Below are 23,076 nucleotides of genomic sequence, written 5' to 3' on the forward strand. Positions count from 1 at the left end.
CAGCCCAAGAGCCAATCAGGTGTAGTAGGAGAGTTCTAGTCCCGCCTTGGGCATGAAAGCCAGCTGGGTGACCTTGGGCCAGTCACTCTCTCTCAGCCCAACTCACCTCACAGGGTTGTTGTTGTGGGGAAAACAGGAGGAGGAAGGAGTATTAGGTATGTTAGCCACCTTGAGTTATTTATAAAAATAATAAAGGTGGGATAAAAATAAAAAAAGTGACACAAGTGTATCAGGTTGGAAAAGGCCGATCTATCATTTACTAAATTTTCTTCCAATGAGCCATCAGAATGCTTCCCAGACTGACTGCTATTTATTCTAGCTAAAGAATAAATGCTTGCTACCCATAGGAAACATCCAATTGCAGTACCTGAAGCTTCACATCTTAAATAGACCAGAGCCACCAGCATTACAGATGCTACCAGCAATGAGCATACATACATAACATGAAGCAAACTAAGGGTGAGGCATATGCCCAGAAACTGATCTAGGAGAAAAGTAGCTTGCACTGACATGGATAGAGCCAAGGCTGAAAACTCTTACAGTAGTATTACTTGTGGTACTCTTCAAGAGCACATTTTTTAGTATTAAGTACTGTTGTCAATAAAGGCAATCATAAATCTGCCATTTTGCTTCACTGTTTCTGATAGACATAATTTAGCTGAACTCAATTTCAGCTTTCCAGGAAGACAATTTATTGACCTTGTAGGGCATTTTATTTTCAGTGGCCTATCGAACAGAGAGGAAAGAACAACGATTAACAATTCAACACACACATAAAACACAACAGGTGATGCATCTGTTTGGTTTTATTTTGGGATGATTGTAATTAGAAAGAATTGTGATTGCAGCCAAACTATACATTTGGGCTCTTTTATCTTTAAAATTAAGAATGCAGGGATTGATGAAATAGGAGGTGGATGAAACATTATAGCTACTCAGGGTAATTGCACATTTGGTAATATGAGGACCCAGGGTGGAATGGCAGAACAACAGTCTCAGTCCTCCCATTTCCTTAATTCTCCCCAAAAGGAGAACAACAAAAGCTGCGGGTGAAGAATTAACGATATAAGTGTGTATATGCACCAACTGTGCTAAAACACAAAACAAAGGCAAGGGTGAAAGGAGGAGGATTATGTAAGGTGTTGTTTCTTATTTCAGACACCCCCAACCTGGGCACCTTCCAAATGTGAGGAATTGCTCTCAGAGCAAATGCCCTTGGAGGGCACCTGGATTGAGGAAGTTTGCCTTCCTACTTTGATTTGCCCAGAACCTGTCCGCTTCCCAGGAGAGCAGAAAGTTACAAAGGATGTGACAACCAAGCTTCATGCTATTATGCTTTTCCTGTCTGCAGAAATATTGATGAACTCTGAAGAGATCTATAGAATTCTCAGACAGTCCTTGGGAGCAGCTAGAACAAGAAGCTTGACTCTTAACTGACTGAGATGGCTGAATTTTGAATGGTACCCATTTCAAAGGGCAGGAAGATACTTGCATTTTTAATGTACTGTAGAAAGTTCAGGTGAAAGAATTCCATGTATCCCTTTAGCTATTATGTTTAGGTACTGCTTTACATGGCCCCCTCTCAAAGACTCTGTAGCTGTACTATTCAGAATCCTACCAACTAATAGTTCAAAATATACACTTTTTAACCTGAATTCCATGGAATTGTTCTTTAAGAAGAGCATACAGGAGGATGAAATCATAAAGGGAGGGGGTCCATTTCTTTCTGGCATCAAAGATGTGCATGTTCTCTCATTACCCCTTGCCATGCACCTGGTAGGGATCCTAATCTTCTCCACCATGCCACTTCAAAAAATATTTGAACTTTTCAGATTACTAGCTGTTAACAAGAAGAGAATTCAGTATGTCAAACTTGCAAGCAACTGCCACTAATAATGATGCGAGCAACCAATATTCTGAAAAATATCTGTAAACCATTTAAGAAGAGTTGAGGCTTTCCTCCTTTTTTTCTTTCAAAAATTAAATGGCAACTTAATGCCCACATTCTGTGATTCCTGCAGACTTCTGAGCTGTTTAAGCACAAAGATTCTAAGAAGCAATCCTTGGAGCAGAAAGAACGTTTGATTATTTTTGATGTTTAATGTTTAATGTTTGATCAAGAGATTTCTTGAGCATAACTTAAAATGCTACCACAGCTCTTTAGAAATAGTGTAGGAAAAATGAGTTTGTTTCAACCCTTTTTGTGGCCTCCCCAATTTTAGACCACTTGATGGCAAAATTAAAGTATTGAAACAGGGGCTCCAAAGAGCGTACAATACAATACTTCTACAACGCAGCATTCTCCTGCTGTGCTGGACTACAACTACCACCATGCACAGCTACAAAAGGCAATGAGTGTGATCAGAAGGTGATGTAGTTCAACATGCACAAAGGCCATAGACTTACAACAACTACCATTAACATACAAAAGTGTTTATAGTTTAAATGTGAAGGGGAGGCCAGAGACAACTTTTTACTTATTCTAAATCTACTGGCATTTTTAGAACCTCATTAGCTCCTCAATATCAAGGGTGAAAAATGTTTTGTAAAGGGTCACCAACAAGTGAGGAATTTGCTTTCTGTGTCTGCCTACAGTGGTCTCTTCAGGACTCAACCACATATGAAGGAGAACTTAAAACATTCTCTCTGCCTACCCAACTGGAAGACGGACCGCATCAAGTAATGTTCAGAATAAAAGTGTTTCGCGAGTACATCTTTGAGTCTCAGTAACTATCAAAACATCAGTTGGGGAAGAAAGAAAACGTATTGGATCGTTAATGGAAAGTAGGGAAAAACCTCACTAGCATAAATAAATTGTTACCTTAAATGGCTGCTTCTCAAGAGGGCAGTAACAGGAAATCAAGCAGGGAAGTAATTGAAAAAGTTACAAGGACTGCAAAGGTATCATTAAAAAACCCATGCCAACTGATATTGCCCAAGCCGCCCAAGTGAAGTTGTGTATGAAATGCAACTTGAATCACGTGTACAAGTTCCAAGAGGGTCCAGCAAGCTCTTCGCTTCCATGTTTGCCTGCTTTGCGTTCTGCCTGGGGAGGAACAGGAAGGCGTTAAACATTTTCTAATGCCGGAGAATCACAGCACTTCCAAAAGGGTTTCTGCCTTTCATCCACATTCGATAGAGGCGCAGGCTTCAAGTGGTTCTCGGTGTTCCCAGCTGGGCATGACGCCTGCTGCTTTGGCACATACACTTACAAGTTCTAGTATGGTCAGGAGCCACAGTCTAATGCTGCTTTAAGCTGGCACCGCTCCTGGATAGCTTTAAGTATTTATCAGCTCAATAGGTCAAAGGTCTGCAGACACTGGGTGGAGCAGCAATATGCCACAAAACTAACAGTTGTTCTCCTGGAACACAAATAAATAAATGAATTAAAAAGGAGAGAAAGAGACAACAGCTGTCGTCACAAATTAAAATGCTGGCTCTAATCCACAATATACAACTTTTAAGGATGGTTAAAAAAGCAAACAGACCAGGGGCAAGGATTAAGCCCTGGTAAGCTAAGTACGTACAATATTTGAGCTTGCAAAAATAGCAAGAGGCTTTCTTCCTCTGTCAATAGCCAAAAAGGTCCAGCTAATTATTATTGCAGATTTGAACCTATGAAGAAAACATCTGGAAGATTTCTTAATTTCTTTAAGGAAGAACAATGTACAATGCTGCCTCAAATCCTCCATATTTGCCACTAAATAAACTGCACTCTATGCTGGGACTTCTTCCATGCAGTCCTGGAAAAGGCAACATCTTTTTATGAAAATTTATTTGCTGAAATAGGAGAAAAGAAAGATGTGTATTGCTTTAACAAGTCATCTAAAAATATATCAACATCAGCCAAAGCAGCAACATCATTGGTAGTTTACAAAGAAAACATAAAAGCAGAACTACCAGATTAAAAATAATCAGCAATTAAAATCCTATTTAAATAGCCATTTACTGGCGTATTGAAAGGCCAACAATCACAGTGCACAGGATAGAATCTTAACAACACAACTATGCTGAAAAGAAAGTCACACAATTACTTGAATACCAAATTATTTTAAATGCTTGGGCAAATATCGCTTCAACCAGTGCCAAAAGGCAAACAACTAAAGATGCATTTTGCATTCCTTTTACCTTAGTGCCTCCTTGCCCTTGACTCATAAACTCATGTTCTACTTTAATTGAAACCTTACTGGGCCTGAAATTATTGGAAAATATTTTACACTAGAGATAGGGAACAAAAGGGCTTTGGGTGTTTTTGGAGTCAAAGTGTTATTGCTCCAATGAGCATAATCAGGATTATCATCCAATACAACGTGGAGAATTATGATTCTACATTCTTAGCTAAGATAATACATAATAATGAGGTATGCTCCCCACAATTCACTCGGGAGCTATGGGAAGAAGTTGCATATAGTCTCTGGTGATTTGTGCAGGCAGCCAAATTGTGGAGAGGTATTAGGGAGAGTGGAAGGCAAAAGGAAGAGGGGCCGACCAAGGGCAAGGTGGATGGGTGACATTCTAGAGGTGACGGACTCATCCTTGGGGGCGGTGGGGGTGGAGATGACAGACAGGAAGCTCTGGCGTGGGCTGGTCCATGAAGTCACGAAGAGTAGGAAGTGACTGAACGAATAAACAACAACAAACTTACTAGGCAAATATCAGGCACACAAGAGGAGGATGGATGTGCATTTATGCTATTCTGGTGCCCTGCCTTTCCTCCAGGAACTCTGGGTACAAGCACCTTGTGAGTTAAGTTAGGCTGAAAGGAAGTGACTGGCCTAAAGTGAACTTCCATGGAAAGGGGAATCCTGGTTCAGTATCTTACCCAATTCACCACACTGCTCTTAGCCTGACTAACACAAAAGTGTTTCCTTGGTCCACAATGGTTGCTGGAAACAAAGAGACTTTTTAAGAAAAGAAGATTTTTCCAAAGCAGCATATTAAGAGTAGGCTGACCATATTTCCTTGAGACAAAAACGGGACATTGGGATGGCAAAACGGGACGGGGTTAAACTTACGTAATATTCCGTATTCACGAAAAAGACAATAAAAAAAGTTACTGACAGTAAGCTGGGAAGGTGCAGGAGGGGGAGGTGCGGCAATGGTTGGGTCTGGAGAGGCTGGTGCAGGGGTGGCATTGGGCGAAGAGGTGGCAGGAGGGCTGAGGGCAGCAGCGAGCTGGGATGGGAGGACAGAAACAGAGGAGTCTAGTGAACAGTTGTCCCTGACAACCAGCTCCTCTCTGGCGCACCCTTTTATTTTATTTTCTTCCCGCCCTTTTGTCCTGAGAGCCAATCGGCTTCTTTTCTGCTGGGCGCGCTTTTCCGACCGTCTTCCACTGCACTGATTGGCAGCAGTGACTCTTCCTCTTGCTCACCGCCGATCAGCTGTTCCTGCGGTTCTGCTCTAGGTTTCCCACCGGATTGAGAACTACTGCCAAGTCAGCCTCCTTTTCAATTTCAATTTCAATTTTTTTCCACTTTTCCCAATAACGGCTCCAACGTTTTTAAAAAACAGGACAAAACTGACATTTATATTAAAATGACGGGACAGTCGGGAAACGTTAAAAAACCGGACTGTTCTGTTCAAAACGGGACGTATGGTCAGCCTAATTAAGAGGCAAGTAATTGCTCCTGAGATGCTCTCCAGGATGAACTTCCTTGGGCAGGGGGTTGGACTAGAAGACCTCCAAGGTCCCTTCCAACCCTATAATTCTATGAAGAAGTTGAAATTTTTAGGTTACTGAAAGGCAGGGGGGAAGGAATTGCCAGACTATGGAAAACAATTATAAGCTATAAAGGACTCAAGAAAAGCAAAATACACCACTTCCTTCAGCCTTTCCCAAGATGACCCTTTTAGTGAGTCAGACTAAAACTCCCAGGGATTCTGATTGAATGCCAGCTGGGAGTTCTAGCAATTGTAGTCTAATATGGATGGAAGGGACCCTCTTAGAGAAATCTACCTGAATCAGCAAACTCTTCTTTTAAAACGACTTTTGACGGCTGTTGCTACAAAATGAACTAGCAACTGGTCCACAAGAAAACTTGTTTGATTTATACATTGTGCTAAATCATGCCTTATTTAACAATGGCCTGTTGATTAGGCCATAACTGGCAAGTACACAGTAAGATGTAAGATACGGTTTGCTAATAACAATGTCTAGATTTGCCCAACACACTAAATTTAATCTAAACAAGCTACATCATGGTTCACACCATGGGTGAGCCTACCTTGGCAGCATGCTATGGGCCAAATTAAGCAGAACACTCGCTTGCCAAAAGCAGGATTGAAATATGTGATGGAATGTAATCTTGGCCTTGGGAGTGGAAAAGGGATGAACAAACTATTAAGGGAGGAGGACTCTTAGACAAGAGAACTCAGTCCTACTAAAGAAGAAGGCAACCCAAAATAACCCCACCTTGATTTTGTTTGGTATAAGATGTGATAGAGAGAACTCGGGCTTTCCAAATTCTGTTGTTATACCCCTACAACAACAAGAGTGTTCCTGAAATTCCTGATGCTCCGGCTTCCTGACCTGCCTATCCCGAAAGGCTGCCAGAGCAAGGCCTTTGCATCGCTCTTGTTCATTGAACTTCCTTGCTGGATGGCAATCAGAATACATACTGACATGGCGACGATCAAATTCCATACCCATTCTAGCACTGCCTCCTCCCAATTTCCCATGAGTTCTGAGATTGCCTGAGACTTTGCCCCATTCGCCCTCATATGCTGAGATTCCAACAGATGGTCTCTGTAGAGAAGGACCACCAGTTGTGGAAAGTCCTCACCAAAGTAGGTTGCCTGGTGCATACTTTAATGTGTGTTTACACTGGGTTTTCATATGGATTGGTATGATTTTTCTTTTGAGTTTTGCTTTACTTGATATGCATTAGGATTTTAGACTCTTTTTTTTAATGAATATTTTATTTGGTGTTCCTTTTGAAATTTGTTTAGAATTAATTTGGGGAAAATTATGCTTTTATTATTTTGATATATCATCCTGAAAACAGCATGTTGAACAGGATACCAATTGTTTATGGTTTCACTTGGGGGTATGAAGGCAGAAGGACATGGAGGCAGAAGACCATTACTGAACTTCCTTTCTTTTTGCCCTTTTCTTCTCACATTTAAATACATATCTCACCCCAGAAGAACAGTTCCAAAGAGTTTCCTTCATGAAGGGAAAATCTGGGCTTTGGGGCTCTGCCACTCAGCAAGAATTAAAACCACCCCCCCACCCCTGAGCTTTTCTCTTTGCGAAAGTTGATTTCTCAAGATTAAAAGGTGAGTTATAAACCAGGGAGGCCTTTATTTTCTTCTGAGTTTTGCATTAAAGAACTCAGGAATATAATAAGTAGTGAGTGGATGAAAGCCATGTTGTAGAAGAGACTGGTGCTTCATATTTGCAGCATGAAAGCCACCACCGATTGCTGTAAGACTTTCTTCACTACCATGGGGCTTTTACTTGTGTTATAATGCCAGAGTTACAAACTGATGTCCTGCTACTTGCACTCAGACTGGATTTGTGAAGATGATTTTAATATATAGTCATTATATATTAATGCTTTATTTAAATATATTGATCCATTGGGGAAGGGAGGTATTACATACATTAACTCAACTTCGAGATTTAACAGTTTTGGATGTTTATATTCTTCGAAGTTGATCTCTGTCACATGGGAGCTGACACCTCCCATGCACAGCTCCAACTATTCAGTGGTTTGCAGAATTGATTAATACAGATTAGCTATAGATCGCTGTAATGACTCATGGCTACCATTTATTAATGTATGTATATTAGTGAATATATGCTCTGTATGCTTTTGGATTTTTATGCTTTTTTTTCTTCTTTTATAATTTTGCGTATTCCTGTTCTTTTGTTTTTTTTGTATTTAGTTAATAAAAGCAAATTTAAAAATACATGTTATTATTTCCCTAGTGCCAAAGTTCTTCTATAAATACAGGTTAGAGGGGGGTTTTTTGTAGTAGAAAGCAAGTCTTGATTACTGAAAAACAACATGCACTATAGCTTTCAATTTCCAAAAATATCAACCTTCTTTGAGAAGGCAGACAAGTTTTTAGTGCTCAGGGATTTGAAGAAAAAAAGGGAATGCAATGTATTAAAAGCTCTAGAAATCTGGATGCCAAGACTCTCTGAGTGTTGCATGCTTTCTTCCTCCTCCCAACTTTACTTTCTGACTCTCTCCTTATTGTTGTGTAGGAAGAAGGAATACTTGTTCAGACACTGCTACTTAGTTTTCTAGGCAAAAACCATACAGTTGAAAGTTCAGTGTAAAAAGCTGCAATTTGGAATATAAGCGGTGTCTTATGGAGAAGCAACATAGTAATTGAGTCTTAATAATACACTGATAGATATGTCCCTCTCCATTGTAGAGAACACTGACATCAGACCAAAGGTGTATCACAAAAGCCCAAGCATTTGCCTTTGCAAATGCCTTGCCTTCTAACTGAAGCCCATGCGTACCATCTGAAATGACTATGTAATTTTCTCTGTAATTACCCCTGATGTAATCCAGCCATTGGTGTCTCTCTCAAGGGGAAGAGCTTTGGATAGACAATAGTAAACATGGGCTGACTGCAACGATGGCAATGTCCCAGAGGGCAGTGTAGCAAATCCAAGAGGCTTCTGGGTAATGAGATCGGAGTCATAAACTTCAAACCTATAGAGTATGGAAAAAAGGAGACAGCCGTGGTTATCTTTTGATATATACCAGAGTTCTGTTCACATCTGACAAAAGGAAACAACCCTTCCAATAATAATATGCAAACCTCCCTAAATGAGGTACTCTCCAGATGTTTGAACTTCAACTCCCAGAATTTTTCAGCCAGCACAGCCATGCCAAGAATTCTGAGAATCGAAATCCACATATTTGGAGAGTGCCCAAATTGGGAGAGGCTGCTCCAGAATAAGGCACAACCAAGGTAGTATGGATGGGACAGATCTCTGCTCAAGAAGCTTCTTCTCTTTTTTCTCCATCAAAACCCTTTCCACTCTAATAGTAAATTTGCTAGGTTCTCAATTCTGCTAAGCCACGGCGTGGTTCATTTGCTTCGGCTTAATATTGGTGTTAAGGAAGCCACACTGAATGGCTTGTCATTTTATGGGAACTAAATAACTACAGTTTGCTCCATAAACCATGGTTTAAACAAGCATCATTAATGAGATACCTTTTGGTCTGTATTGCAATCATAAAGGGCAGGGAACTCAGTCCCTATGATAGTTTTTATTGCTGTTTAATAAGAACTGTCAAAGACTTGGGATAAAATGAAGAAAAAAATATTTGAAGAAAGGGTTAAACAGTTTTGGAGGGTATCACAGTCTGCTGTTTGACACAACTCATTTGGCCCTACACCTTGAACTCCCTTTAATATTAGCAAAACACAGAGATAAATTTGCACCAGATGAAAGAGAAGTGAATGTCAGTCTATTAAATAACTAAGATCTCCAGGAGCACCAAACTCCCTCCAATCAGGCCCACAGAGAGTTCCAAGGCAATTGTCCCAGCACTGCACCAAGCAGAAGGGGTACTGAACACCAGGAGGATAGTGTTTATTTTGGGCAACTTTTTTAAAAAAAGCAAATCAACATGTTTGCCAGCTCTCCTCATCTCAATTTTCCTGATCCACCATATCCTCCCCTGGCCCCAAATGAAGCAGCTCAACAGTCAACATCTCTGCCAGGCCCACTGGCCTCAAGTGGTAGCACATAGATGAGCCCAAACAAGCTGTTGGCCAGTTTTCAAAAGCCAGGACTGGAGTGCACTAAGGCAGCTCAGCAATCATGTTGCGCTGCAATGGGCAGTGGGCCCGAGTGGTTCTTCTGCCTCGTGATTCTGCCTCATGGGTCAGCTTTGGAGCTAGCTGCCTGGGAACTCTGTTTTGCTGGATGAGGCATTCCTTCTTGCCTTGGGAATTTTATTATTTCTACTTGCTCCACTCCCCCATTAGAAGACTATGTCCTCCCTCCTGCATACAGAAAGAAGACTTTACAAAGAAGAAAAAAAAAGGCTCTGAAATGCCTTTTAACTCTGAAGCACATTAGACTGCTTTTTGGGGCCTTAGTATTTCTACTGAAAGGGTATCTTGACATGCCATTTGATAACAGGGTTGAAAACTTAATTGCCCAATTGTATATTTGAAGTGCCATGGTGATCTTAGCATGCTGCCCTTCAATATACCTTTTTAGTTTGGGGTATGTGCATGTCTCTGCTCAATATTTATATATTCTAGATCTATCAGTCCCCAGGGTGGTACTTGAGGATACCAATATGCTTGCAAACATCTTCCTTGGACTTGCCAGCCTTTCTGCCTCTCTTGATTTTAATCTTTTTAATTTCTTCAAAAAAGGAAGCTATCATGCTGCAAACTACAGCAAAAGCATTCTGCATGATCTTTGCTTCCAATAATGCCTCTGTATCAGAAATGATTCTAAGGACCTTCACAGAATATAGAAATGATGGGCAGCTGCAGCCTAGTGACCTGTTTGGAAGTGTGCCTGATTGATTTCATTTAAATTCAGATATAATTAAAATTAAATACTATTAATATGATTACTTTCCACTCATGCATTTAATAGTTTTTCCTCCTACCATATTAATGTTCTGGAGGTCCCTGGGGGTTGCTCCTCAAGGTTTCAGGTGATAAATGCATACCACCATCCCAGATTTTGGGAAGGAGGCAGAAAATGTATTGTTTACATATAAACAGCAAAGAGAATGGCAAAAGATGCTGGGAGTTTTCGTTCAGCAACTTCTGGATGGCCACAGGTTCCTCCCCCCACCTTTGCAGGCTAAAGAGCCGCCAGACTTAAGACACTGAAGAAATTCAATCATCATCCAGCTACCTTTTAGAGATTGGCAGTATGTGTTATACAATGTCCGCATGGCCATCTCCTGCAAGGGTAGCACATGGTCCAGTTCTGTCCCTATTAACTTCACCTCTGCTGGGAGGAAAACAGTCAACTGTCCTGATGAAAAGGAGAGAAGCTTCACCTCTGCTTTCTGAACAGGAGAACCACAGCTGGAGAGATATTTGGGGAAAGGGAAAAATGTGTTTATAGTGAGTGATGTAAAGTTAGTGTCCCTATGATTTAAATAATTATTTTGTTCTCTCACATCACTTTTCCTGAACAGTAGCTCATGGGTGCACCCTTTACATAGAACACTCAGTCATGCCATTGCAATCAAAAGTAGACTCCATCACAGATCATTTCAGTAAGAACTGCACAGAGAAGAAAAGGCACATTTGCATTAAATACATGTCTTGTGAATAACTTCCTGGCCTTTTTTAAAAAGGTGGAACAGTGATGTGGCCCCATCCAAATTATAATCTAGTATTTGAAATGATCAGATCAGTATTTTTCATTCAGGGACATTAAAATATAATGGCCAGAATTTTTTCAGAATTTCAGGGTTTTCCAGACAGTCACATTACTGGGCTATTGACTTCAGCGGATTAAAAGAAAATAGAGGAAAACATTACAGTGGTGGATTACCCCAAAAAGGAAGTGGGGAGGGATGGTCAAATGAACATTTAAAAAGTCCCTGATAATACCACATGCAAAGTGGAACTATAAAAACAAATGAGCAGATCCAGTACATGAGCTTAATATTTTTTTTCTTCAGCAAAGAAGTACTGATTTAATGAGCTGTTATACCAAAAATGATCCAAATGGAAGCCACTAAATTTTGGTTTTGCTTATATCTTTTTTTTTCTTTCTTTTTATTGGTAATGGACTGTTTTATATATTTCATGCCAGGAATGGACAGGTCATTTTAGCAAGGAATCACAGTAAATTCTAACATACCCTTGCTTGGAAACAGGGTCTTTCCTGAACTTATGCTTGACATTTTTAGAACAGGTGGCTTTGCCTTGCTGAACTCTAAAACATAAATGCAATCCAAGATTTATTGTTATAATGGAGTTCTAAGGCAGGCATGTTTCATAGCCAACTATCAGTTTTTTGTGCTGAACACCATATTAGAGAGATCATAGTGTTCCTACCCAATAGCCAGCCAACTGCCTTGACCCTGTCAAGTATACAGAACTACAATATAATTCTATATCTCCTCTTCCTACAAAGCTTTTCTTCAATGAGACTTCCCTGAATGCCATAAAAAAATAAATCATGGATCAGAAATACATTACAATACCACACACCTTGGCTTCAAAAAAAAATTGGGAAGAATACTCAATATGGGTTCACACACTTAACTAAGTCATGTTTGATTAATCACATTTTACTGGGGAAAAAAAACTCACAACACACTAACCATAAATCTTGGTTGACTAACCAGAATGGCTGGTTTCACACAACATTCTAAATCAAAATCAAACCAGCTACCTAATATGAATTAACTCAATGTGCAAACCTAGCAACAATCTGCAAATGTCTCATATACACAGGAGCTGCCCAGTATCATGCTTCAGGGATGAAAATTAACTTGCTGACAAGAAGCTTGCTAAGTTGACATCGCCAACTTGACTTTTATCAGTTTTAATCAGACTCATAGATGTCAAGAAATTACATATCCAAAAGACAAGCATATGCTTGCTCTAGGGCCAGATAGACGTAAATGTAGCAATTGTACACAAGGTAATTGATTCAAAAGTATTTTAGTCCACAAAGAAGGATAATATCCCAACAGAACATTAGGAATGACCTAAGTAAATGTAGATTTCTAGAATCTGGTTACACTTAAGAAATTAAATGACAGACATGAGAAGAAAAAGATGTGGCTCTATAATCTAGAAATGAAAATTTTGCACTAGATATAGCAAATGAAATTTCAGATCTTTGCTTAGCAACAACGTTCATTAAATGTATATATTGACTTACTTAGATACTTGGGATTCTAAGCTGGAGATTTCCACATGCTCCAAGTGGCTTACAGGGGGCTAAAAAATATTGCATTGCTCTGATCAGCATCTAATGCCAGTACCGTACCTGCAGGTTGACTCAACTTCCACATCGCTCAAAGCCTTTCTGAAGACCTGCATCTTTGGAAATCCAGTAAGACAAAGAAAGACTGGATATCTGGTTATAAGCTGTTCCACAGAAGGCTTAACCCCATGGTCTCTACGGGTGGCATTCCCTCAAGGAAGGGACCCTTATGCAAGTCAACTGCTTCCTCCAGAAGCCTTAAAGATGACACAGAATTTGACGCAGTATATTTTTCCTAAGTCCTTAAGATAATGTTCATAACATCATCAGTAACCTGGCTACAAGATCTACATGCTAAACATATTACTTGTTTAGCTTATAGATGTTTCTCAATCTTCAAGGGCTGCTTTGAATTAGGAAATAAGGGCATGCATTTATTTTCTTGATCCCGCAAAACAAAGTGCTGCCACTTAGTTTCAATGCTGCTGTTTCCACTGGAACATAACCCTTTGCCATTCAGTCATTCAAAGAACATGGAATCTTTCAGCTAGCAGAAGCTAGGACACATTTACCTTTCATATATCCACTCCTATAGTGTTGTCCCAACAGGGCTAAGGATTTAACTTCTGTGGCTGTTATTTATGAATATTCAACTCCTAGTAGATAAAATCTCTCTTTGTCCAATGTAAGAAGAGTGAGCAGGACTCACTGATCTATTTACAGAATCACCTGACAGAAGGCAATTCAGACCTAAAGGGATTATACCACCAGTTGCCATTTCATCTAATATGCATGCTTTCAAGATTTGCCAACAGTGCCTAAAGCACACAGAAGGATGCTTTTCAAATTATGAATCAATCCAAATTAAACAGAGACATGTTATTCTGTTTGCTTAGGGAATACGTTTTGCTACAAAATTACCATCTTAACATGAAAAGCAAGCAAGCGATATCCAATACACTTTTCAGAGGCAGGAGGAAAGCTGAAATACTTTAATCACCCTCCAGATGTGTTGACCTGTATTCCCCACCACAGAACGCTACTGGGAATGTTGGGAAGTGTGTCCTAAAAGATCTGGAAGATGTCAGTTTGGAGACTTTTACCTATATCACTCTATATGATACGTGGCCTTTACAAATCCACAGAACCATATGTTGCAAAACAGGCAAAGAGAACATTATCATAAAATACATATGAAAAAATGCAGGATTACGTCAATGTTTCTGTTCTATTGATATTAGGTCTCAAGTTCAACATTTCCCCCTGAACTGTCCTAGAAAATCAAGAAACAGCACAGAAGGCAGGGCTAAGCTCTAGAAGCATTTGATAGCCAGAACATTAATGTAGGAGAGTTAACACAGCTGAATGGAGCAGACATTCTAGGTAAATTCCTTTAAAGCACAGTACTGTACTATGTTGAATAAAATAATCAAAGATAAGGTTTCACTTGGCCCGTTTGTGGAAAAAGACTTAGAAGATAAAAGGATACATGGCAATTTATATTTGTATACTTAATTTAAATTTGAATACCTACCCATTACAACCAATGACTTTGTTATATAGGTAAGAAGGGAGACCTTTAAGGTGAGCGTTGTTATCCACATAAACATACTGCAGTTCCCGGGAACGACCTAAATCTGGATTTAAGAAACAAAAAGAAAATAAGTAATCACATTCCTGACAGACATGTTTAAACAAACACACACACACACACACACACACATACAGACACACACCTTCCTGGAGTGTCCGTCAACATGCCTATCACCTGAACAGACAAGAAAAACCTTTTATTAGTGAAATAAATGAAAATGGTACAAAAACAAGACAGGTTCTGCAATGAAAATTATCCCCTAAGTCAATCCCTTTCTTTCCACGTTTCTGTCTGGGAAGATATGCAAATATATTCTATCACAAGAAATAACAGAAGTCTCATTAAATGGCTGGAAAAAGAACAATGCAGAGTTCCAATCTTCTTATGTGATCTTTTCAAGAAGGCTGCCAAATCACTCTCTAAGTAGGACTATCTGATTCCAAGAAAAACAAGGAGGTGACTAAGAATATAAGAACACTTATCTCTGTGTGCGTGTGTGTGTGTGTGTGTGTGTGTGTATACACCTATGAATGAAATAGCTATTCACAGTTTGATTTACAATATTTTTCTTAGTTCAAGGAGATGCAGTTTGCTTCACTGGGACTCATTATGTGAGACCAATTTTTTAAACGACCAACAGCCACTTCAGTTCAGTCTCACTCACCTTTACAACAGCAACTCTGACCTGACCAGAGTCAGATGGGAAATAAAAAAGCCCTGGAAGTTCATTATAACTTAATTTGCAGTTATGATGTACGTCCCTAATTTAAGCTGCATTTTTCTTTCCTTCTAGCTGGTACTTTAACTGTTAGTATAATTTTATTGCTATTAAAACTTTCAAATGTTGTAGGATTTTTAAAAACATTCCCTAAGCTGTGAAAATGAAGCCTAGACCTGTTTAAAAACAAGCAACAAATAGCTGATTCCCCCCCCCCCCCATGGCTCCTTTCCCACTTATAGTGCACTGTAAGAAGTCTCTGAGGATGCAAGTTCTTCTGCAACTGAGGTCCATAGGACACACATCTGTAGCATCAGCACATCCATCATATCTTTACTTGTCCCTTTCCCATCCAAACTTCTCAACAACCTTAAAAGCTGAGCCAAGCCAAATCAAACCACAAAAAGGCTTTCTAAACGTTTAGTAGCTGCTCTTGTAAGTGACTCTTCTCATTAAAGTTTTAAACTTCTGATCATGCAAGGAACACTAAAAAAATATTCTTTCCTAAACATGTTCCTTTCAGGCTTCACAGAGAAAGGAAGCTAGCATCTGAAGTTACAAAAATAAGTTTTCATGTAGCTTTTTAAAGCAGTGCAGTTTGTCTACAACTTTTCCTCCTCCTAGAGTAGGAGATCAAAGACTTTTCACCTGAACTGACCAAACTGCATGAGTCCTGAACAAACCCCAATTCAACTATACTTCTTAAAAATTATCCTCATGGCACTGCCATCTGCATTCCACATGGCTGAACATGGAACAAAAGGTCTTATTGTCATGTTCACCGTTTCAATGTGCATTGTACATCGTAACGTTTCGCATGTCAAGATAAGTTGCTGATGCGTGTTCTGTGAAAGAGGGGGCTGTGCGGACTCCTTCCGCTGGGGTTGTTATCTGTGTTCAGGGGAATGGAATGTGTTTGGGTTATCCAGTCAAGGTTTTCTTCCCAGGACACCAGCAGAAACGGTTACCAGCACCTGGGGGGGGGGGGAGTTTGCAACGGCATGGCGAGGGGAGGGATTACGTTTGCGCCGAGGGTTTTTAGTTTGTATTTGGCGCGCTTTTGCTCATTCTCAGCTTTCTCTTTATCTGCATGCTATTCTTTAATAAACCAGATATTCTTAAGCTCCTGCTTCTGAGTCTGAGTCTGTTAGGGTAGGCAATCATTACACTTATAAGTCTGCCTTGATATTTTTTAACCCTCCTGAAAAAGCAGAAAAGCAGAAGAGCTATATATTGTGGGATAATAAAGTAAGTTACAGGAACCCTCCATCCACAAATGGAAGAATTTACACTGTATGTGTGTGATTCAAAAAACAGCACAAGGTCTTTTCACCAAGATCACGTGTTTTGGTAGCAGATGTACACATGAATGCTTCACTTGGTTATGAAATAGTAAATGCCCACTTTCGAAATTAGAATTATTAGGTCTAATTCTTATGTAGATCCACAAATGATAAAGACTTGTTTGTTCAAGCTGTTCTTGGGCTCACAAACCATCAGGAATGATAACCTTAAAGGTAAAGGTTTCCCTTGACGTAAAGTCCAGTCGAGTCCGACTCTAGGGGGCGGTGCTCATCTCCGTTTCTAAGCCTTGGAGCCGGCGTTGTCATAGACACTTCCGGGTCATGTGGCCAGCATGACGACTCGGAACGCTGTTACCTTCCCGCCGAAGCGGTACCTATTGATCTACTCACATTTGCATGTTTTCGAACTGCTAGGTGGGCAGGAGCTGGGATTAACAACGGGAGCTCACCCCGCTGCGCGGTTTCGAACCGCCGACCTTTCGATCAACAGCTCAGCGGTTTAACCCGCAGCGCCACCGCGTCCCTGGTATGATAACCTTATGAAGGTGAAATAGTCAAGTCTCCCTGGAGACAAGCTTGAACCCTGGTGACTTCATGGACCTGTCCATGCACTTTGCCCGGCTGCCATACAGAAGTAGTCTCCCATTATCCTTCTCCAGGATATTTTTCTTTTCTTTTTCTTTTTTGACGTCCCACTCTAGGCGACAACCCTGGGATTTCCATGGATCATCTCAAACAAGCATCAACTTTCTAAGTGTTTACAAGTTTATTTTGCACAACATACAAAGCAACGAAAGGAAATGAGAAATCTTTCAGTTATAAAAAAGGAGAACTAATACACTCATCCTCAAACACATGGGTTGGCATAGTAATACCCTAAATGAGGTAGGCAACTCAAAAGCTGCAGGTGGCTACATTTGCAGCCACGTAGCTTACCAAAGAACATGCTGCTGAATTTGGCAGCAAAATGGCCAGATTCTTGTTGCTGTGATTTCAGTTTTTGCTTTGATTTGCTTTCCCTCCAAAATGAGGGTGAAAAATGAGAGATGCGTACTATAGGAAAAACACTCCAATTCCCACCCTTAAGCTACTTTTTGGACTGACCAAAATTCTGCTGCCAAATTCACGGACATCCTTTCCCAGACCAGAAAGCTTTTCATGTGTACAGCCTTCAAATTCAAGCATACAGTCTGAAGTTATTTTCACAGGTATGACTAGTTCCTTCAAAAAAAAAAAAAAAGCTTGCCTTGAGGTCTTTGTCTCCATTCTCAAATTCAAACATGGGATTGTGGAATATTTTTTAGGGTACTGCAATTATACCTCTATCAGTACAACTGCTAATTAGGGAAAGTGGCCCTGCATCAGACCCAATACTTCAATTTTCTCAGTGTTTAATCACAATCATTTCAATAATTCACACAACGTGTTTCAATCATTCCAGCTGAATGAGTCGGGTAAAAACAATACACAGTTCAAATAAAGGAACATATAATATGATTCTAAGCCAAGCGCCTTCTTGGAGAAAAGAGTTCCTCGCCTATACGTAACATTAAATAATAAATTATGAATTAATGTCTCTGAGCTTGTGAAACTGGCAGTGGTTTGTTCTGGTGCAGAAAGACGAGCCATGTAGGTGCAATCAACTACATGAACCAAAGCATGGACTGTTACGTGAAGAACACTTTTCTTAATATTTAAGAATGTAGATATAAATTGAATCTTGGAAGAACAAGAGGAAAAAGAAATGGGGGGAGAGGAAATTAAAAATGTGGAATTGACTAGCTTTGCTCCTCATTGGCTTGTTTACGATTATTCTCTTCATCCATGTATGACTGAACAATGTAGGTGGCACACTGAAAGGTAAAAACCACATCTAAAAAGTGGAATTCTTCAGTGAAGCTGACAAACTGTGAACTTGGGCTAAGCTGACAGTTTATTAAAAATCAGCTAATAAAGCATAATGCAATTTATTCTGTTTGGCTTAACATGATCTGGGAATCCAGCCACCCTGGCTTATAAAGCATGGATTGTGGCTTTGGGTATCAGCCCATCTAATTGTTGTTCATACAAACAAACTTTCCTTTAGCATAATGCATGAACTCAGAATGTGCAATACTAGAAGACTTTGATTAATTTATATATCAGATACTTTTCGATTCCTAATACATTTGCCCCCTTTCATAACTAACCCCCTTCCCATATATTTTAGAATTTAATTCTCAAATAGCCAAAACAGCACTCACCAAGTGGCAGGAATGCAAGCTGGTTTCCAGCCATGGACAACTCATTGAGACTGGGAAGTTGGCAAAGATGGCGAGGGACGTGCCAGAGATGATTTTGGTCAGCAGTGAGGTACTGAAGAGAGAGGCACATGTGCAGTTTTTCAGGCAAAGTTATCAAATGATTGGATGAGATATCCAGCGTCTGTAGCTCTTTAAGGTCTCCAAGCTCTGCAAACACAACAGGAAAAAAAGGCATTAAGTTTCATACTTTATGAAAAGCGCCTTAAGGAAAATCCAATTCAAAGTTTAAAAAGGGACATTTATGTAGCACAGGTGCTGTAGCATCCACCGAGCCTGTCACCTAGCACCACAGGGGCATTTGCTGTTACCATGACACAAGTTGTGATTGACTTACACTATCATTACTATGGAAGTTCTGAATTATTTCACATGATCTGCCAACCATCAGGAGGAGTCTGGTAGCCTCTTTTCAGACTACCAAATTTTATTAAAAAGCATAAACTTTTGTGAGCATGAAACCTTTGTCTTTTAATAAAATGTGGTGCTACTAGATTTCTCCTGATTTTTGGACACCATAGTCTAATATCGATCTCCTACAATGTTCACATGATCTGGTAAGACTTTATTCATGGATAGTCTCTACCGGGCTACTAGGACTGTTTTGAAGTGCAAATGTGGTATAGTGCATCTAACAGAGACGGTTTTCCAATTTTCTTTGTAGTAGCAACTAGAAGATTCTGTACTCAAAGCCATGCCAACTGATTTTATGATTGCTGCCCCTAACAAATAAACAAGCAGTTCTGTTAATTTGAAGCCCCATTAGACACAATGGGGAAAAAGATAGGCATAGGGAAAAGCTACATATCCCTAAATGGGAAAGACTAAAAAAAACAATATAAAAAAAGTTTTCTGCAAGCCTTGCCATAAAGATCACAGCCATCACATCTTAATTAAAATAAGACTGTTTCCAGTGGCATGGTGTGGGTGAAAGTGAAACTCCAAGACACAAACAGCTAAAATGAAATCCCTAGGAAAAACTGAGGGGTCATTTTTAGCAAGATGGATACTTTGCCTGTCAAGACACTGAAACATTAAAAACAGCAGAATTTGTATTATGATAATTAGAGATAGTAACAGATCTGGAGCTATCTGCAGGTGCTGGAGGAAGAATGGGGAAGGGAGAGGAAGGGAAAAATTACAGGTCATTAGGATGCTCCTGTGCAATACAGGATAATTGAAAGGAGCCAGGTGGGAAAGACTGGATAGATTTACATAATAGGAAAGCTGGAGAAAGAAAAAAGGCTTACGTGTAGAGTTTTTAAACAAATTTAAAGAAGCGGGGGAGGAGGAGATAGTTCTACAACTCGTCAGTTCTAGTGAAGGCAGCCTCCTGTTTCTACTTTTCTATTCGTTGTTTTTTTTAACTCAAAAGTGGCATAATTAATCCAGCACATAGGAGCAGGCATGGGACACAGAGGGAAAGAGATTTTAAATGAATATACATCCCCCCCGATTGTAACAAAAGCTATACAGAATGGGAGATATGCTTTTTGAGGAACTTAAGACGTGTGTGGTGCAGGACACGTCTGGTTCCTATTAAATCCAGAAGAAACCAAGGAACTCAGCAACAGATGAGATTTTTTTCATGATCTCCCTTTACAAAACATAGCATTCAGCGTGATGGGACATTACAGTGAAAGGTTCTGTTCAGAGCTATCCAAGTTTGGCAACTAGACTAGAAGATCTGAGTTTAGGAAAGAGTAACCAAGGGAAAACCCATGGAATGAGCTGAGAGGAGGCAACCACTTTTTCTTTCTACCAAAGCAAGAAAAGGACAAAAAAAAGAAAGTAATGGGGCTAGATTTGAAAGGGACAAGTCAGGTTCTGCTTTGAAGAAAGAAAAAGAAAGACTCTGATTCCCCATCTCAAAAAAAAAAGTTTTAAAGGAGAAAGTCGGGGAAACAAGCATCACTCCTTTAGCTGGTAACATTTAAGAACAAGGTGGGTGAATATTCAGTCTTCTGAGTCAAATCAAATCTTTATTACGGACATAGACCAGCCTTCTGAGTCATCTCAACGGCTGTCAAGCAGCAGAAGGCCATGAAGAGCACTGCCTGCATAATACCCAAACCACTGACTGACAAGTAGAAGGCCCAGCTATTTTCAGTCACAAGACCTCTGCTGCAAGACTATTTTTAGTGGCAGGAACTGCCCAGTTCAAATCCTTCAAAGCTGCCAGTTGGCAAACTGGCAAGGATCCAGAGGCAGCGCAGCCCAAGGTATTTTTCTCAACTCTTAGGGAGAGACAGAGGTATTTCTCATCTTTGTTGTCTAGCCAGAAGAGCGCTCATTCAAATATGCCATCTTCTTCTTATCCTTGGAACACCAAATGGTAGACATACACATATCAAAGGCAAACAGGGCGTTCTTTCCTCAGATTTCATTAGAGTGGCAAGGGCTGGATCGCTATTAAACCTCCCCTCCATCCCATAACAGTGGAATTGGGCTACTTCTAATTCTGCACCTACATTTTATTTATCTGTTTATTTGATTTCTATAGCTGCCCATCTCAGCAAGTGACTCTACATGGAGCACAATTGGCCAGAACTGGCAGCATAGGCAGAATCCTCTACTCAGAGTTCCAGCCCTCTTCCAAGATACTGTAGCAGAAAATGCCAGCTGTACAGCCAGTACTAGGACTAGCTGCAAAACTAAGCAAAATGACAGCCTAAGTCTGCATTCTGGACCAAGTGACACCTCCAAATTGCCTTTAAGGGCAGAACCCAAAGCCTCATAGCAAGATTATGACACTCTGTCCCAGTAATTATTTCACCATGAGTTTAGCAATGAATGGTGCCCCATAAAGATGGACTGTGCTATTCATAGTGTTTCCCAGTGAATGGTATAAACAAATCTTTCCCACTATGGTCCTCTCTAGATATGCTAGACTTCAATTCTCAGAATCCCTAGCACATACTTGGAAAGTGCCAGGTGGAGAGGGCTGCTTTAAATCAATACTTCCTGCAATGTTAAACCAGTGTTATGCAGTGTTAATACAATGCTATATAGAGAAGGGAACATATATCCACTATAAACCAGATTGACCTTAAGGGGATGTATGACGTCTGCGGGTGAACTCAGTGCTCCCCTTTCAGAGTACAAGACTGGTTGGAGAATTCTAGGTGTTGAATCCTAGTACTTCTGGAGCAGTGGTTCTTAAACTGGGGGTAATTACCCCCAAGGGTAATCGTGTGTGTGTGTGTGTGCGTAGGTAATGACATTATTCGAGACCAGGACAAGGGGTAATTGGGTCAAACAGTTTAATACTGTTCTGGAGGATGTCAGATTTGAGCAGTTGGCATTTGCAGCTGCTCAGAGTAGAAGGAACATAGTAGTCTTTGTTGTTGCTAGAACACTGATGTTAGCCCATCAGAGGGTTAGATTGATCAAAAGTAGCAAGTAAAAAAATGTGCTGCACATCCTTAGGAAGTTTCCAGCAATAAAAAAGACCAAATATTTTTATTCTGCTTCTAAGATTCTTCCATAATCTGCCTTTATTGAATGAGGCTGCTGGATGACTGGGAGCCAACATATTTAATAACAAAATATGCTTTCCCAAGGTTGAGATCAAAGAAAAAAGTTACCAGGGATTAGTGTTGGAGCTTATGTGAATTTTGCGCTTCAAAGTGAATACTCCTTATGTTATAAATACTAACTTTCACTATTGCCTTAGGAAATTACGATTAATCAGAAGGAAGAGATTAAGATACAAAACATGACAATGTCTTTGTTGTCCTGATAATTAAGCTGTCATAGTGCATGTTATTATTAACAAGTACTACTGGTGCTTCACACTGCTTTGCTACACTCTGTTTATTAGGCTTACCTCATTTTAAAAGGATCCTCACCATCTCCAGACATGCAGATTCCCCATTTTCATGAATACAACTGGTCATAATTCACAAGAACCAATCCATTTAACTAACTGGAAAATTCTGGCTAGGTATACAAGCCAGGCAATGGCATAATGTGCTCTCTACTGTTAGGATTTGATGTGTGCTATACTCTTTCAAGTCAGGCTTCATAAAGACAGTTTGCTAATTCTTAAAATTAGTTTGTTAATGTATTGCCAGTAGTTGTCAAATCCCACACTTGAAGCATCCATTAAAAAAACCAAATAAATAACTGTTGCATTTGCTTGTATCTTTCTGTATGAGGTGGAAAAGAAATCACATCATTTACTGTAGCAGTAAATGGAGCAGAAAAGCAGAATTGTTTTCCCAGTATGGTTGACAATAGTGGTGAGGAAGAGAGAA

The 23,076-nt window shown here is 39.9% G+C and overlaps 1 protein-coding gene across 1 annotated transcript in view; it reads right to left on the reverse strand.

Moving 5' to 3' along the window:
• Nucleotides 1-788: 788 nt before the first annotated feature.
• LRRC28 (leucine rich repeat containing 28) overlaps nt 789-23,076 on the reverse strand; it is a 49,712-nt gene continuing 27,424 nt past the window's right edge. The window contains exons 6-10 of the mRNA XM_063314491.1: nt 18,761-18,967; nt 14,436-14,538; nt 10,862-11,037; nt 8,519-8,678; nt 789-3,362 (exon numbers count right to left, since the gene is read on the reverse strand). Coding sequence (XP_063170561.1) covers nt 3,290-3,362; nt 8,519-8,678; nt 10,862-11,037; nt 14,436-14,538; nt 18,761-18,967 — 719 coding nt within the window. The 3' untranslated portion in view covers nt 789-3,289. The remainder of the gene's footprint in view (nt 3,363-8,518; nt 8,679-10,861; nt 11,038-14,435; nt 14,539-18,760; nt 18,968-23,076) is intronic.

Source organism: Candoia aspera, chromosome 13, assembly GCF_035149785.1.
Source record: "Candoia aspera isolate rCanAsp1 chromosome 13, rCanAsp1.hap2, whole genome shotgun sequence".
In the NCBI taxonomy this organism is placed as follows: Eukaryota; Metazoa; Chordata; class Lepidosauria; order Squamata; family Boidae; genus Candoia; species Candoia aspera.